The sequence below is a fragment of the Macaca fascicularis genome, chromosome 12, assembly GCF_037993035.2.
Source record: "Macaca fascicularis isolate 582-1 chromosome 12, T2T-MFA8v1.1".
Classification (NCBI taxonomy): Eukaryota; Metazoa; Chordata; class Mammalia; order Primates; family Cercopithecidae; genus Macaca; species Macaca fascicularis.
In genome coordinates this window covers 71,880,852-71,897,485 of record NC_088386.1, presented here as the reverse complement: position 1 = coordinate 71,897,485, position 16,634 = coordinate 71,880,852, and the positions used below count along the sequence as shown (strand labels likewise).

General features: G+C 34.5%; 1 protein-coding gene across 7 annotated transcripts in view; it reads right to left on the bottom strand.

Moving 5' to 3' along the window:
• Positions 1-1,021: 1,021 nt before the first annotated feature.
• MTX2 (metaxin 2) overlaps positions 1,022-16,634 on the bottom strand; it is a 72,837-nt gene continuing 57,224 nt past the window's right edge. For all 7 annotated transcript variants that reach the window (XM_074009501.1, XM_074009497.1, XM_045367306.3 and 4 more), the window contains 6 exons: positions 15,272-15,348; positions 13,775-13,867; positions 13,243-13,281; positions 12,756-12,881; positions 11,311-11,387; positions 1,022-1,464 (listed from right to left, as the gene is read on the bottom strand). In XM_074009501.1, coding sequence (XP_073865602.1) covers positions 1,293-1,464; positions 11,311-11,387; positions 12,756-12,881; positions 13,243-13,281; positions 13,775-13,822 — 462 coding nt within the window. In that variant the 5' untranslated portion in view covers positions 13,823-13,867; positions 15,272-15,348 and the 3' untranslated portion in view covers positions 1,022-1,292. The remainder of the gene's footprint in view (positions 1,465-11,310; positions 11,388-12,755; positions 12,882-13,242; positions 13,282-13,774; positions 13,868-15,271; positions 15,349-16,634) is intronic.

Here is a 16,634-nt window from a genome sequence, read left to right as displayed (position 1 = left end):
CTAAGACCACATGCCTACTATCTAAGCCTTCAGTCTTTGCACTACAGATAAAAAATTGGAAACCATTTGTGTTGGGTCCACCATTTGCCATGGGCAAGATGCCAGGACCTGCATGCTTCAGGATGAAGTTCTCATCAGACTTTTCCCCATAGATGGTCATGCCACCAGTGCCATTGTGGCATGAAGTCACCACTCTGCCATATAAACCCTGAAATAATTCTGTGAAAGCTAGAACTCTTAAACCAAATCCTTTCTCTCCAGTGCTCAGGACACAAAAGTTTTCTGCTGTCTTTAGAACTTTGCCTGCAAACAGCCCAAAGGAGATGTGGAGCTCCTACTTGACAGCTATGTGGGAGAACATGGAGCTGATAATGGCTGACGGCAGGCGCCTCCAGATAGTAGCAGTGTCTGCAAAGCCATACTATTTTTATAAAGATTAAATGAGATAAAATTTCCTGGTACATAAAAATAAAGTATAAAAGTACTATTATTCTAGCCATTTTTAAGAAATCATTTTTTACATCTGTCTCTAGAGCATCCCTGGTTTTATACAACATAAACCATGAGAAAATTGGAAAAGGACACAACATACAATCCTTAATGTTTACATAAAAATTCCTGTTAATACTTATGTGGAAACTATCTTCCCTTCCCCGCAAAGGAATAAAAGAGCATTATTAAAATGTTCTTGTCTCAAAAAAATTAGGTTCCTCAACCTTTTCCTTTATCAAATGTAAATCACAACTGCTCTGATGAAATGTTTTTAAATTAAGTCTCTATATAAAGAACGTTCTTAAATGTCAAATCTGTACCAAGATTTAATTACCTTAAAACAATCCATATCTTCTAAGTGCACACTTGTTAAGAACGTTTATTCCCATTATCTGCTTCACCATGTATCTAGCAAGGGAATCTTGGGAGTATGTAACACAAATTTGCCTTAGAAAAGACACTGTTTATTCCACATGTGTAAACTTCAGTGAATGACTTTCAGAAAAATCAAAAGAAAGTAAATGTAATATCCATATAGTTGTTTAAGCTTTATTTTTATATGCATGCATGTTTCAAGGAAACAAAAATTTCAAGATACAGAATATGACATATCAGATGAAATAATTCAGATTTTAATGTATACACAAATAACAATATAAAGCACATATATAAGATACATTATATAATTTGTTTTGAGGTTTCAAAAAGCAGTAATTTGGTTTTAAAATTCTGACATCAATATCTAACATTCAAGTAAAACATCTTTCAAAAGTTAAGACTTCTGAGACTAACACATAACTCTATGACAGCCTGCCTTTACCACGATCTTCAAAATAGTGCTGTTCAATTCTCCTACAGAAAGCAAGGAGGTTGCTATAGTTTTTCACCTTCTCAGAAAGTTCATCATTTGTCAACTGTGTAGTAAGAATGGTGTACAGATGGCCAAATACCAGTGCATCAAGTTCAGTAGGCCTAAAAGTAGAAACGGGAGTAATGTGAGTAAGTAGCATTTAACTTTTACAACAGAAAACACAGTTGGCCCTCTTCACCCACAGGTCCCATATTCGCAGGTTCAACCAACCTCAGATCCAAAATATTTTAAACAATTAGAAATAACAACACAGGCCAAGCATGGTGGCTCATGCCTGTAATCCCAGCACTTTGGGAGGCTAAGGTGGGTGGACTGTTTGAACTCAGGAATTCACAACCAGCCTGAACAACGTGGCAAAAACCTCATCTCTACAAAAAATACAAAACTTAGCCAGGCATGGTGGTGCTTGGCTATAGTCCTAGCTACTCAGGAGGCTGGGGTGGTAGGATGGCTTACGCCCAGGAGGTGGAGGTTGCAGTAAGCTGAGATCACACTACTGCATATCATTTAGATTGTGTGTATTGGGTACTATAAGTAATCTAGAGATGATTTAAAATATACGGGAGGATGTACATAGGTTACAAGCAGACACTGTACCATTTTTTCTTTCTTTCTCAATACATTAAATTTACATAAGCAATTATGCCATTTTATATAAGAGACTTGAACTCTGCAGATTTTAGTATCTGTGGGGGTCCTGGAACAAATGTTCTGTAGACACACGAAAGACCCCCGTGGATATGTTTTTAAAAATCATTTTATTCATCAATTTAAAAGAAAAAAGCCACATAAGAAAGAAATCCTACCACAACTTGACATAACTTTACTTGGAGTTTCTGCTATATGAAAAAAAATATGATTTGCTAGTTGTGTGACTTGCTTTCTTTAGTAACAACATTTAAGTGTGTTAAAATAATATAGATGTAATGATCATATTCATTTAATTCGTTACTTTTGTCACTAAATAAATACAGCAGATCTCCAATGTGCCAGAAACTATACCAAATGTGAGGCATAAAAATAAGAAAAATACTCTACGACATGTACATGAAACATAAATTATAAAGTTGTTTTAATAAATACAATTTAAGTATTTTAATAGATGCATAAACAAAGTGCTGTCAAAGCACAAAGGATTTCGCTGTGATGACAGGACCAAAAAAATGATACCCAATCACAAATCAGTAACAAGATACAACTTTAATTTTACCACTTTTAAAGTAACTTAGATTTCTGAAGGAGATAAAATCTTAAGGATGGCTTCAACATAAAAATTTCTAGGGTTTTTTTTCTCATTAATTATATATTACTAACAACAAAATGAAATCTATCCCACTACTAATGATCTATAAATGGGGCATCACCAATTTACATTATATTAAAATAATTACTAATGCAATATTACTAAAACAAGAAAATGTCATAATTACGAGCTAATTATTACTCTGAGTCCCATAGTGATAAAGGTTTTGAGGAAACACGTGCTAGCCTACATAAACGTGTGCTGCGGGAAGTCAGGGACCCCGAACGGAGGGACTGGCTGAAGCCGCGGCAGAAGAACATAAATTATGAAGATTTCATGGACATTTATGGGTTCCATAAATTAATACTTTTATAATATCTTACGCCTGTGTTTACTGCAATCTCTGAACATAAATTGTGAAGATTCCATGGACACTTATCACTTCCCCAATCAATACCCTTGTGATTTCCTATGCCTGTCTTTACTTTAATCTCTTAATCCCATCATCTTCGTAAGCTGAGGAAGATGTATGTTGCCTCAGGACCCTGTGATGATTGCATTAACTGCACAAATTGTTTGCAGAGCATGTGTGTTTGAACAATATGAAATCTAGGCACCTTGAAAAAAGAAGAAGATAACAGCAATGTTCAGGGAACAAGGAAGATAAAACTTTGGACTCTGACTGCCGGTGAGCCAGATGGAACAGAGCCACATTTCTCTTCTTTCAAAGGCAAATAGGAGAAATAATCGCTGAATTCTTTTTCTCAGCAAGGAACATCCCTGAGAAAGAGAATGCGCCCTGAGGGTAGGCCTATAAACGGCCCCCTGGGGGCGGCTGTCTTTTACGGTGGAAGCCGCAGGGATGTCTCCTGTAGCGCTCACAGGCTTATTAGGAAGAGGAAATTCCCGCCTAATAAATTTTGGTCAGACAGGTTGTCTGCTCTCAAACTCCGTCTCCTGATAAGATGTTATCAATGACAATGCATGCCGAAACTTCATTAGCAATTTTAATTTTGCCCCTTCCTGTGGTCCTGTGATCTGGCCCTGCCTCAATTTGCTTTATGGTATTTTATTACCTTGTGAAGCATGAGATCTCTGTGACCCACACCCTATTCGTGCACTCCCTCCCCTTTTGAAAATCACTAACAAAAACTTGCTGGTTTTATGGCTCAGGGAGCATCACGGAACCTGCCGACATGTGATATCTCCCCCGGACACTCAGCTTTAAAATTTCTCTCTCGTACTCTTTCTGTTTATTTCTTAGACCAGCCGAGACACTTAGGGAAATAGAAAAGAACCCACGTTAAATATCAAGGGTGGGGTTTCCCCCGATAAACGTGAAAATATGTTGCAGTAATCTGGTTTGGCAGAATAAATTTGGGGGTTGGTAAAAATCTAAATTTGAACCCCAATACGGTCACTAGCTATGTGGCCTTGACTGCTATTGATAAGTAATATCCTAGAGATGCACAGCTTTAAATACCATCCTGATGCCACTGACTCCTAAATATTTATTTCTGGTCTTAATGTCTCCCCTGAGCTCTGGATTCATACATTCAAATGCCTACATAACGTCTCCACTTCAATGTGGAATATCTGTGGAGCAGGATGTGGAGCCTCTTGACTAAGATGTGTGGGATATTTTATTTTCTCAATAGCAGTAATTTACAGTATCTCAAACCTGCTTGTCCCCCAAACTTCCCAAAATAAAGGCACCACTATCCAACCAGCTGTTCAGGCCAAAAATCTAGGAGCTACTCTTGAGTCCTTTCTTTCACCCTCCTATATCCATTAGCAAGTCTGGTGAGACACTACCTCCAAAATATGCCCTGAATACCACCACTTACTTATTCATTATGATCTCACAGTGTAACCTACCATCATCTGTCACTGAGATAGCCTCCTAAAGTGTCTTACTGCTTCTACTCATTCTCCATACCATAGTCAGAATGACTAATGTCAGCAGATCATACAAACTCCAAGCACAAAATATTCAAATGGATTTCTGTTCTACTTATACTAAAATGCCAAACTCCTTACACTAAGCACACAGAGCCTTGATAATCTGGCCTCTGCCTACCTCTTTAGCCTCATATCCTACCATTCATAGCACACAACCCAAACTGGCCCTGCTTCTTGCATTTGAACGTAACAAACTCAAGCCAGTTAGGGAGCCTTGACTACAACTATTCCTGCTGCCTAAAATACACTCTTCCTCTGACTTCACACTGGCTCCTTATTTTTTAGAATAAGGTAAATGGCACATCTTAAAGTCTCCTCAGACCACCCAAACTGAAGTAGACATATAGTCACTCCTTATCATGTGGTCCTTTTTTAATGCTACATTTGGTAATTAATACCATATAATTTTTTTTTTTCTTATTGTGCATCTCCTCTACCAGAAAGTCCTGTAGAGAAAGGACCTCACCTGCTTGGTTCCTGCTGTATCCCCAATACCTAGAACAATTCCTTGCACAAAGCAAGTTCTCAATAAATTTGTGTTGAATGAACCAATAAAAAGGTGACACACTTCTCATACCATATTATAACTGTGTTCACTTAACTGTTTCCCTCACTACACTCCAAGCTATTTAAAGGCAATGATGCATGTATGTTTATATTCCCAGTTCTTAGCACAGTGTCTAAGGAACTGAAATAGCACTTGCTGAATAAATACATGGATTAAAAAAGAAAGCATCTTAAGATGTGTGGAATATTTTATTTTCTCAATAGCAGTGACTTACATTCTTTGAAAGCCTTCCACTCTTTTGACACATTCATGAAGTGTTAATCAAAGTCAAATGTACAATCTGTGGCCATGTTTAAATGGGTAGCCAACAGTACAGTTTTTTTAAAAAAATATATCTCAAGGTCCTTAGACTCAACAGCACCATAATCTTACCAGCACAGGGATGAATCAATAATGAATAGATCCCTGCAAAAAACCAAGGATGCAGAGTGGATAAATGTGGAGCTGAGCTGAGGCACCTGGTGAGAATAATACAAACACCAACTCTTCCACATCCCTAAACATATTTCTTAGGAGGTACATCTTATCTTACCAATTTAGAACTTATTTTCCTAATCCTTGTTTACTGCCAGCTACCCTATGCTTCTTGTACTAGAGCCTAAAAAAGGTGAATATATTCCCTGTTGCAACTTCCAGTAATATAGATGGGCACCCTTTATCAATAAATGAACGCTCTGAAAGAGTTCAACTATCAATGTATGCTCAAATGACAGTGCTCCAGAAGTACCCCTGAAGTGGCCAAAATGTTATTTGCTGCAAATATATATCCACGTAACTCCAGAGGTACTGAATTATATATGGGCATGAGCATATAAAAATTGATGTGATTTTACATAAAGATAGCAACTTTTTGGCAAGTTACTTTAGAAAATGGCCATACTGCCCAAGGTAATTTATAGATTCAATGCCATCCCCATTAAGCTACCAATGACTTTCTTCACAGAATTGGAAAAAACTGCTTTAAAGTTCATATGGAACCAAAAAAGATCCCACATTGCCAAGACAATCCTAAGCAAAAAGAACAAACCTGGAGGCATCATGCTACCTGACTTCAAACTATACTACAAGACTACAGTAACCAAAACAGCATGGTACTGGTATCAAACAGAGATACAGACCAATGGAACAGAACAGAGGCCTCAGAAATAATACCACACATCTACAGCCATCTGATCTTTGACAAACCTGACAAAAACAAGAAATAGGGAAAGGATTTCCTATTTAATAAATGGTGCTGGGAAAATTGGCTAGCCATAAGTAGAAAGCTGAAACTGGATCCTTGCCTTACTCCTTATACGAAAAATAATTCAAGATGGATTAGAGACTTAAATGTTAGACCTAAAACCATAAAAACCCTAGAAGAAAACCTAGGTAATACCATTCAGGACATAGGCATGGGCAAGGACTTCATGTCTAAAACACCAAAAGCAATGGCAACAAAAGTCAAAATTGACAAATGGGATCTAATTAAACTAAAGAGCTTCTGCACAGCAAAAGAAACTACCATCAGAGTGAACAGGCAACCTACAGCATGGGACAAAATTTTTGCAATCTACTCATCTGACAAAGGGATAATAACTAGAACCTACAAAGAACTCAAACAAATTTACAAGAAAAAAACAAACCACCCCATCAAAAAGTGGGCAAAGGATATGAACAGATACTTCTCAAAAGAAGACATTCATACAGCCAACAGACACATGAAAAAATGCTCATCATCACTCGCCATCACAGAAATGCAAATCAACACCACAATGAGATACCATCTCACACCAGTTAGAATGGCAATCATTAAAAATCAGGAAATAACAGGTGCTGGAGAGGATGTGGAGAAATAGGAACACTTTTACACTGTTGGTGGGACTGTAAACTAGTTAACCATTGTGGAAAACAGTGTGGCAATTCCTCAAGGATCTAGAACTAGAAATACCATTTGATCCAGCCATCCCATTACTGGGGATATACCCAAAGGATTATAAGTCATGCTGCTATAAAGACATATGCACACATATCGTTTACTGTGGCACTATTCACAATAGCAAAGACTTGGAATCAACCCAAATGTCCATCAGTGACAGACTGGATTAAGAAAATGTGGCACATACACACCATGGAATACTATGCAGCCATAAAAAAGGATGAGTTCATGTCCTTTGTGGAGACATGGATGCAGCTGGAAACCGTCATTCTCAGCAAACTATTGCAAGAACAGAAAACCAAATACCATATGTTCTCATTCATAGGTGGGAAATGAACAATGAGATCACCTGGACACAGGAAGGGGAACATCACACACCGGGTCCTATTGTGGGGAGGGGGTAGGTGGGAGAGATAGCATTAGGAGATATACCTAATGTAAATGACGAGTTGATGGGTGCAGCACACCAACATGGCACATGTATACATATGTAACAAACCTGCACGTTGTGCACATGTACGCTAGAACTTAAAGTATAATAAAAAAAAAAAACAAAGAATATCAACAAAAGTATAACTCAATAGATTAAACCAAAGCACATATAATTGTGTGTTACTTAACAGGAATACATTCTGAGAAATGCACTGTTTGGCAATTTTCTTGCTGTGTCAACATCAGAGTCTACTCACACAAACCTAGATGGTGCTATATACCTACACTATATGGTACAGCCTATTGCTCCTAGGCTACAAACCTGTACAGAACATTTCCATACTGAATACTGCAGGCAACTGTAACACAGTGATAACGTGTATTTATGGTACACAAATACTTGTGTATTTAAACATATCTAAACATAGGCAAGGTATAGTAAAATAGAAAAGGTATAGTAAAAATATATTACAATCTTTTTTTTTTCTTTTTTTTTTTGAGACTGAGTCTGGCTCTGTTGCCCAGGCTGGAGTGCAGTGGCCGGATCTCAGCTCACTGCAAGCTCCGCCTCCCGGGTTTACGCCATTCTCCTGCCTCAGCCTCCGGAGTAGCTGGGACCACAGGCGCCCGCCACCTCGCCCGGCTAGTTTTTTGTATTTTTTAGTAGAGACGGGGTTTCACCGTGTTAGCCAGGATGGTCTCGATCTCCTGACCTTGTGATCCGCCCATCTCAGCCTCCCAAAGTGCTGGGATTACAGGCTTGAGCCACCGTGCCCAGCAATATATTACAATCTTAAGGGACCATCTTCATATATTTGGTCCATCACACACTGAAAGGTTGCCATACAGGGCATAACTGTATATATCCACAAACATTTAACCTTTAAAGCATATTTTTTGTAACTTTTCCGAATTTGAGCAACTCTTTATACTGACTCTGACATATATAAATTACTGATTCCAACAAGTCTTTCTTTTTAAAAAGTACAATTAATATTTTAGTTGATAGGTGACAGTTATACAACTGTATGCCTTTGTTAAAATTCATAGAACTACACACATAAAAGTGCCAATTTTACTAGATGTAAATTACACATCAATAAACATGACTTACTTAATAAAAAGAGAAGTAACAAATTCAGAAAAATATTTCCAACTCACATGGAAGACAAGAACAAAAAAATATTTTATCCAGTATTTCTACTGAACTGTTTAATCAAGTCAAGATCTTCATATATCTCCAATTTTAATTATCTTGCTATATTATGTGAAAACGTTAACTTTCCACCATTCTGCTTACCAAATAGTTTGTGATTATAATTCAAATACAGATAGCAATTCCCCACCTGTGAGCTCTAAGATGTTTCGTATATTATTGGATTTATCTTTATAGACTTTTTATTAGAAAAATATTCCAGGGTAACAAATATATTTCTAAGGTCCTAAGAAATCTGATGCCTTCTTATATTATTATTCTTTCCACATTCATGTTGGTTATCTACTGTTTTGCCATTTGAATATCAAAATAAAAACAGTAAAATTCAACATTTTCCTAACATTTTCCATTTAAGATTTTTCTGGCACTCATCTTTTTTGCTTTGCTTATTCATTATTTCACATTTATTTCTGATACCTTCAAAGTACCATCTAGTTTCAAAAGCATTAATTTTGTCTAGGTGTTTCCTAATTGTTCTTTCCCATTATTAACTTTTCATCTCTTTAAAGTACTAGAAATGATCTCAGTATCTTTTCTTTACATCCCAATCACTTATCTTTAGGGCTGTCACTCAAGTTTTGTAAATCAAGCCCCTTGCTTTTTGGCCTCTTTTCCCAATTACTATTCTTTCTGTAAGATCTCTCTTAACTACCCTTTTCCTTTTCTGTCATCAAGTACAGGTATTTGGTTTCTTTCATGAGTCCTCCCAACATCCCCAGTGGTTGAGCTAGAAGGAAAGTTAATTCTAGTTTTAGGGGATTAATTCTAATTGTAGGGGGTTAATTCTAATTTTAGGACTGGAGTATACCTAGAGAAATTAGAGTAACTCAGAGATATGTCAGAGCCAAGAATAGAATTCAGACCCTCTGTCTTGCAGTATAATACTATGTATCCTGACTTAAGCCACAGCTCTATTCAGCATAGTATCTCACAAAGTAATGACTCCTGCTACAGATAAAGGAATGAGAAAAATGTTGGCACAGAAAGTGAAATACCAGTTACTTTTTTCTAAATGTACTTTATTTGCATTTTAATATTAATTAATTGATTGAATAAAATTAAAAATTAAATCTCTTCTATCTTTAATCTTATTTTTAGGGAAAATGTTTATCTAAGTATCATGTAAAGGAAAATTATGTCAAAACTGTACATCATAGCATCAGTTAAATAGTTCCGCAAAAGCAAGCCTTTGGTGTTTGAACTGTTGTAAGTTTTCATCACAAGATTAAATGTAATTGTGCCCTTATGAAGAAAAATATCTTGATGTTTCCACTGAGTCACATGCCAACCTCTGGTTACTGACACAATGACAATGAGTTTAACTGAGAAGAAAAGTAAGTTAGATCTATTCTCCTGGCCTCCTCTAAACACAGAGTGCATAACAAAACTAAAATAGAATAACGTATTTCAATAAAACACACTCCTTCTGAGCTTTTCAATTCCTAAGAATTCCTGTGTCAGAAAGAAAAGAAACCACATAATACTGACATTTGGATACATTTCTCTTGTGCTAGGGACTGAAAAATAGAATCTGCATAGCAAATATCACTAGAAATAGGAACAGAGTCCTAGAAGCTTTACCTACTAGAATTTCACGGTTTGAATTCTGTGACTTTTCTGCTTCAAAGAGCAACAGACCCTAGATTTTATTTTAATATCAATTATATATAGTATATATTACTTGTGTTACAGATTAATATAACTTAAATTTCCAAACTATCATCATCGTCATTTTTACTACAAATGTTATCTTTACCCAAATATGTTTGATATGGTTATAGAAGAGGAATGCTTATGATGATATAACAAATAGCAAATAAAGCCTTTTAGAAATTATTAATCTAAAAATCAAATAATTTTTATTAAAATGCCAAGAAAAGGTTAGACTTTCTAGGGAAAGTTTTAATATTAAAATGCTTTAAGCCCATCTTACACTGGATCACAGGACAGCTGATTTTGATATATTAAAATTATAATTTTTTAACAAAGAAAAATTCATTCTTTGCCTTCATTAGATTCTTTTCAAAACTGCAAAAGTAAATCTGTCAATGAAACATTATTCAACTTACATACATACACATATATTTAACCTACATCCTTTATATTAATTTCTGTGTTTTACAAATATTTTCATTAACATTTAAAAGTTCATAATAGTGCTTGTCCATCAAACAATATTTTTTAATATTTAGTTTTATTGACTCTTCTAGTCCTCCAGGTATCATTCTACATAGAAAACTACAGTTACATTAATAGTAATTTACTTTTCTTCATGTTTAATAGTACTTTACAAGTTTAGAATTTTGTTAAGATTTTGTAGTTCCATATATAGCACCTTGAACTACCTCATTAAAACCTTATCATACAATGATTGATTTATATGACTGCCTTTAAGAGAAATTCTTAATAAGGACCATATTTTAGAAATCTTAAGTCTCCTAGAGCCTAGCACTGTGCCTGAGAGTAAAGAAGTGTCACAAAAATATTTGAGTACAAAAATTATAAAAATAGCTAAATCTCTTCTTGAAAAAGCAATTCTTTTATGAAAAAAAGAAATTTGCAACCTAACAGTACAGAAAATTAACTTTAAAAAAGTAAAATTTCTTACTGCTTATTGAAGAAATATGGTTGTGTTCCCAGTCTTTGAGAGAGAGCTTGACAGCATTGATCTACATCCTCTAAGACCTAACACAGGCAATGAACCCCAAAGAAAAGTATATCAGTTAGCAAAACAATAAAAAACATAACTTGTATCACAGTTTATAACAAAAATATAAATTTAGGTTAACCTTTTATAATATATTTTAATAAGACTATAGACCACATACATACATAATACTTTCTATATAAGAAATAGGAAGAAAATTTCAGTGAATTTCCTTCAAACTACAAGTACATTTAAGTTACTTATAAGGATTTTGTCAAGAACAAAAGTGTCTTCCTGAATCCATATATTCAAATGGCTTTGCATATACTGAAAAATCTGCTTAATAAAGGTAACACCATTGACCCACCATGAGTAAAAGCATTTGAGTTGTTTTCCCACTAGTGGAGATAGATTTTTATTTATTCTATCCCTATTCATTTACTGAAACCCCCTTGTGGCCAATGGCACACATCAGTGAGATGGTTGGCTAGTATTAAGGGTAGCCTTGGAAAAGACGGGCATTAATTAACTTAATGATGCTTGTGGACAAGATTAAGTATTTTTAAGTTTTGCTACTTTAGTAGCAAAAATATAGACAGATAGATAGATAGATGCAGATAAATAAAGATATATTAAGTACTGTGTTTAACAGGGCTTTTTTTTTTTTTAAAGCCCGATGCTGCAGATCTATAGTTACATAAAAGGTATCCACATGTATTGCTCAAAAAAAAAAAAAAAAAAAAAAAAAAAAGGCCGGGCGCGGTGGCTCAAGCCTGTAATCCCAGCACTTTGGGAGGCCGAGACGGGCGGATCACGAGGTCAGGAGATCGAGACCATCCTGGCTAACACAATGAAACCCCGTCTCTACTAAAAATACAAAAAAAATTAGCCGGGCGTGGTGGCGGCACCTGTAGTCCCAGCTACTCGGGAGGCTGAGGCAGGAGAATGGCGGGAACCCGGGAGGCGGAGCTTGCAGTGAGCCGAGATCGCGCCACTGCACTCCAGCCTGGGCGACAGAGCAAGACTCGGCCTCAAAAAAAAAAAAAAAAAAAAACCCTCAGGTTATACAGTAGCAGGCATAATGATCCCATTTGAGAAAATGTTACTAAGAAACATCTAGAAGAAGGCTCTCCAAATAGTTAAGGGTGGCAATTTCTAGGTGATGAGATTTCAGGCAAGTTTCACTGCTTTTTTACACATATCTGCATTGTATTGTTTGCTTTACATCAAGCATGTACGAATTTTTAGAAATAAAATTACTTCATGTTAGTGAAAATAACAGCAAATGGTTTTCTTGCAAATCTTATATTATAAAAAAAATTTTTTTTTAAAGGAGTACCAATATAAAGAATGATTCTTTTAATGCACAAAAGTTGAGGGTTTTGTCAACTTCAACCTGAACTGACCTGGTCCAGAGTCTTCTTTCCCCATCCAATAGCTTTCATCTTACGCTTGACTTCCCACTGTTTCTGATAGGCCAAAATATGATTCAGAGGCCAAGGGTAAGGAGATCCATACCTAGCATGAGTGATCTAAAGCAAAAAGATTTTGTAAAAAAGGTGATCCTTCCTAAAAACAATGCCCGTTTTTACAAATAGAATTCTAAAAGAAATATATTTTCAAAGAACATAAATAGAGCATCTAAAAAATTAAAATTTTAAGCCATTCTCTTTAAAAATATATAAACTTTTATGTACTTTGCAACCCGTTATATCAAACAATGACACACAGCTTCCCTAAAATGTATGTGCAAGCAAAATTAAAGTAAGTGAAAAACTGTATCACTAATGGTATAAACCACAATGTTTCATTTATGAGCAGGGACTTGCGATTCTGAGCAAAAGTGTTTTCTCATTAAATTTTAATTAAGATAAATGTTACAGAACCACTCACCTCCCCTACTGTGGCTTCATCACACCACTGAAGATACAGCTAGGAACAAAAGAACAGTCACTAAACTTTAGGATACCAAAGAGGAAAAGGATAAAGAAAGTAATTTTTTGCCAAGGCAATTTTTTATAAGCTAATTTCATAAGTCACATACGTAGGAGTTTGTTTTCCTTAGCTGCTATCCAGAATTATTAAATGTAATGATGGTACGATATAAAAATATTTTTTATTCACACAATACGTGTCTAAACACCATTAAAGTGTTTTACAGATATTATTTAAGTAAATTTCAAAAGGCCAAAGTAAAATAATGAGTAGGCAAGAATCACCCCTTTTTATAAACACAAAAACTAGAACTGAAAATGTCAGGTAACTTGTTCAAAGGTAGTAATTAAATAATTTAGGTAGCCATCTCAGCTCTAGAATTACTTGACTATTTTCCCATTTCTCAATAACTTTAACCCATTAGAAAGATTATATTTTATGAGCATGAGAGAAAAAGCTTATTTTCAAGCCATATCATCTAGTATTTTACCTCTGCAGTCAACAGCATATTGTTGACTAATTCCATGTAAGCTTTCATTTCTGCTTTTTGGACTTCACCCAGCCCATCACTAAGAGAATGGCCCTAAAGGGAATTTAAAAAAATTTAAAAGACCATCATATTAAATATACAAAAACTTTCAGTTATCTTACTAACAAATAATATAACATGCAACTATACCATGAATTAAACTTCCAAAATGCCCCCCAAAAATTATGTTATATAAAAGCATATTTAACACTCTGCTATCACCACAAAATATTAGTATGTACTTATTTGTCATTATACAAACGTATCTTTCAATAGAGAAAATTACATTATCAACTACTTCGCAAAAGAAGAAAACAGAATGGTCAGCAAACCTTGTTTAAGAGATTAATTAACCTTATTAGAAATAAAGGAAATATCAAAAGACTGACATGTGCTGTTTATAAAGTGGTCAAAGATGAAAAAAATACTGTTAGTAAAGATATGGGGAAAAAACTTCACTCATTTTAAAATTCTAATACACTATAGTAACTAGGAGATACATAAAATGGTATAATCGTTAGTTCAATCTGGCAATCTATTACAAGATTTAAAAAGTACATAACCTATGACATCCTAATACCACTCTTAGGAATTTATTCTAAGGTAACAATACCATTCTTAGGAATTTATACAAAGATGTACATACAAGAAAATTTATCTTAGTACTCTATAAAAACAAAAAATTGGCCATGATCTAAATGCCCATCAATAAACTTGAGTAAATAAAATTCTAATTTATCTAATACGGGGGGGACGTGTTAAAGGAAAAAAAAAAAAAAAAAAAAAAATATATATATATATATATATCCAATACAGTAGAATACTATACACCAATGTGAAAGGATGATATATATCTACAGCTATTAATATGGAAGAATTTCCAAACATATTTATGATTTTAAAAGGTATGTTGCAAAATAATACATACTAGTATGATCTAGGTTTTTCTAGATATGCAAAAAGAAAAGTCTGGAATGATTTTTCAGAAACACTAATGGGAGTTGTTCCTTAATAACTATTAAAATCTAAACTGAATAAATGAAAAGCAGCATCATTCAAATGGATAAATACATTCAACTTCGAACATCTCCTGTATCTCCCTTTTCAAAGGTCAGCCAGACACTTCAAAACCTAATAGCTTTTCATTTCTGACCACAGTTCTCATAAGCATAAGTTAGAAAATTATCTACCATTTTGTAAAGATCAAACCATCTCTTTTGACTAGATATTAAAATTACATACCTTTAATAAATTTGACATTAATAAAGAAAAATAAAGCTACCTCTTTCGCCATTATATCATGAAAAAATACTAACTTACGCTTCAGAAATATTTTCCAGTAGTTTGCATTGGCATTTTATAAAACTAGGTTGAAATCAATGTAAATGTTAAGACACATTAAAGAATGATGAATGACTTAGTAACTGTGATCAAATACATTTAATATCTTTTTATTACCTTGGCTTTAACAAATTGGACTATTGGACCAAGTTCTGATACTACTTGATTTCCCACATGAATAAAAGGTACTTTACCTGTTGAGAGAAAAAAAAGTATTTATAAAAATACTTCCAGTATGTTAAAGTTTGTGATAATTAAAGAAAAATTAACACAAAACTCAGATATTTACAAACAGGGATTTCATAAAACTGTAACTTCTGAAAATGTTTGTCAGATGTGTATATTAAATTCTGTAAGTTTTTAAACTGATTACTAACCAACTTTAGAAAAAAGAACAGGTAAATTCATTTCTAGAGTTCTCACTTAGATATAATAACAGATCACATAACATTCTCTTTTCAGAGCCAACACGAACATACCACCATACAGCAGCAAACACTAATTATCCAAATTACATGAACCAAGCCAGGACATTGGTACATGACCACTAATATATTTCAAAGAAATTTAGCTAAGCTTTCTTTTGAGAGTACAGTGAATCAATCTATATTGTAAACTACATTTAAAAAATATTTTTACATCTTTTATGTCTTTGATACTGAGATCAACATTTTAAGCAAGTAATTGTACAGTAATCTCTTTGACTCAAAATAGCAAGAATTAAAAGAATTAACAATCTTTGAAGGCATGCTAGTTGGTGGGTTGTAATACAGAGTAATGTTCCCAACATGTGGGAAAAAATAATAGTATGTTTATAAAAACTAGCTTCTATAGACAAATGTCACATTAAAAAAGAAATATTTCACTTTAACAAATACTAATACTTGATGGAATTATTAGAGATGAGAGAACAAAATAATCTCCAAATAGCAAGAAGGGTCTACTCCAAATGCTAAAGAATGAAACCTGCTGTCAGACCTAGTTCAAACAGAGTTCACACTACCAGCAGGCTTCTTCCTGTTCCTTTTCAATAGATTCACTCCTCTCTGGCTCAGTCAGCCTGGGGGTAATGGATGAAGTACACAGGCCTAACAAAAGCTTCAACTGCATCCATAGGACAACATGCATTACAAAGAGAAGGCAGGCCTTTTGGAACACGACTCAATAGATGTATTGAGAAGATATTTCCCTGTTGCCAATTCTGCATTCCTTCCTTCTACTGCTTTATAAATCTTGCAAAAAAAAAAAAAAAAAAAAAAAAAAAATTATCTGGTTAAGCATTAGGCCATATTGTTTTCTTAACTTGGGATAAAATCTTTGTAACTACTATACTACGAGAATTATTACAGGTCCCCTGAGATCAAATGATCTGAGAATGAAAACTATTTAGTACCTAGACTAAAGAGTATTTGGGGGTATAATATTTTTAGAGCAAAGCATATTCCTCATTTTTAATGACCAGTTTCAGGTTCTTGGAAAA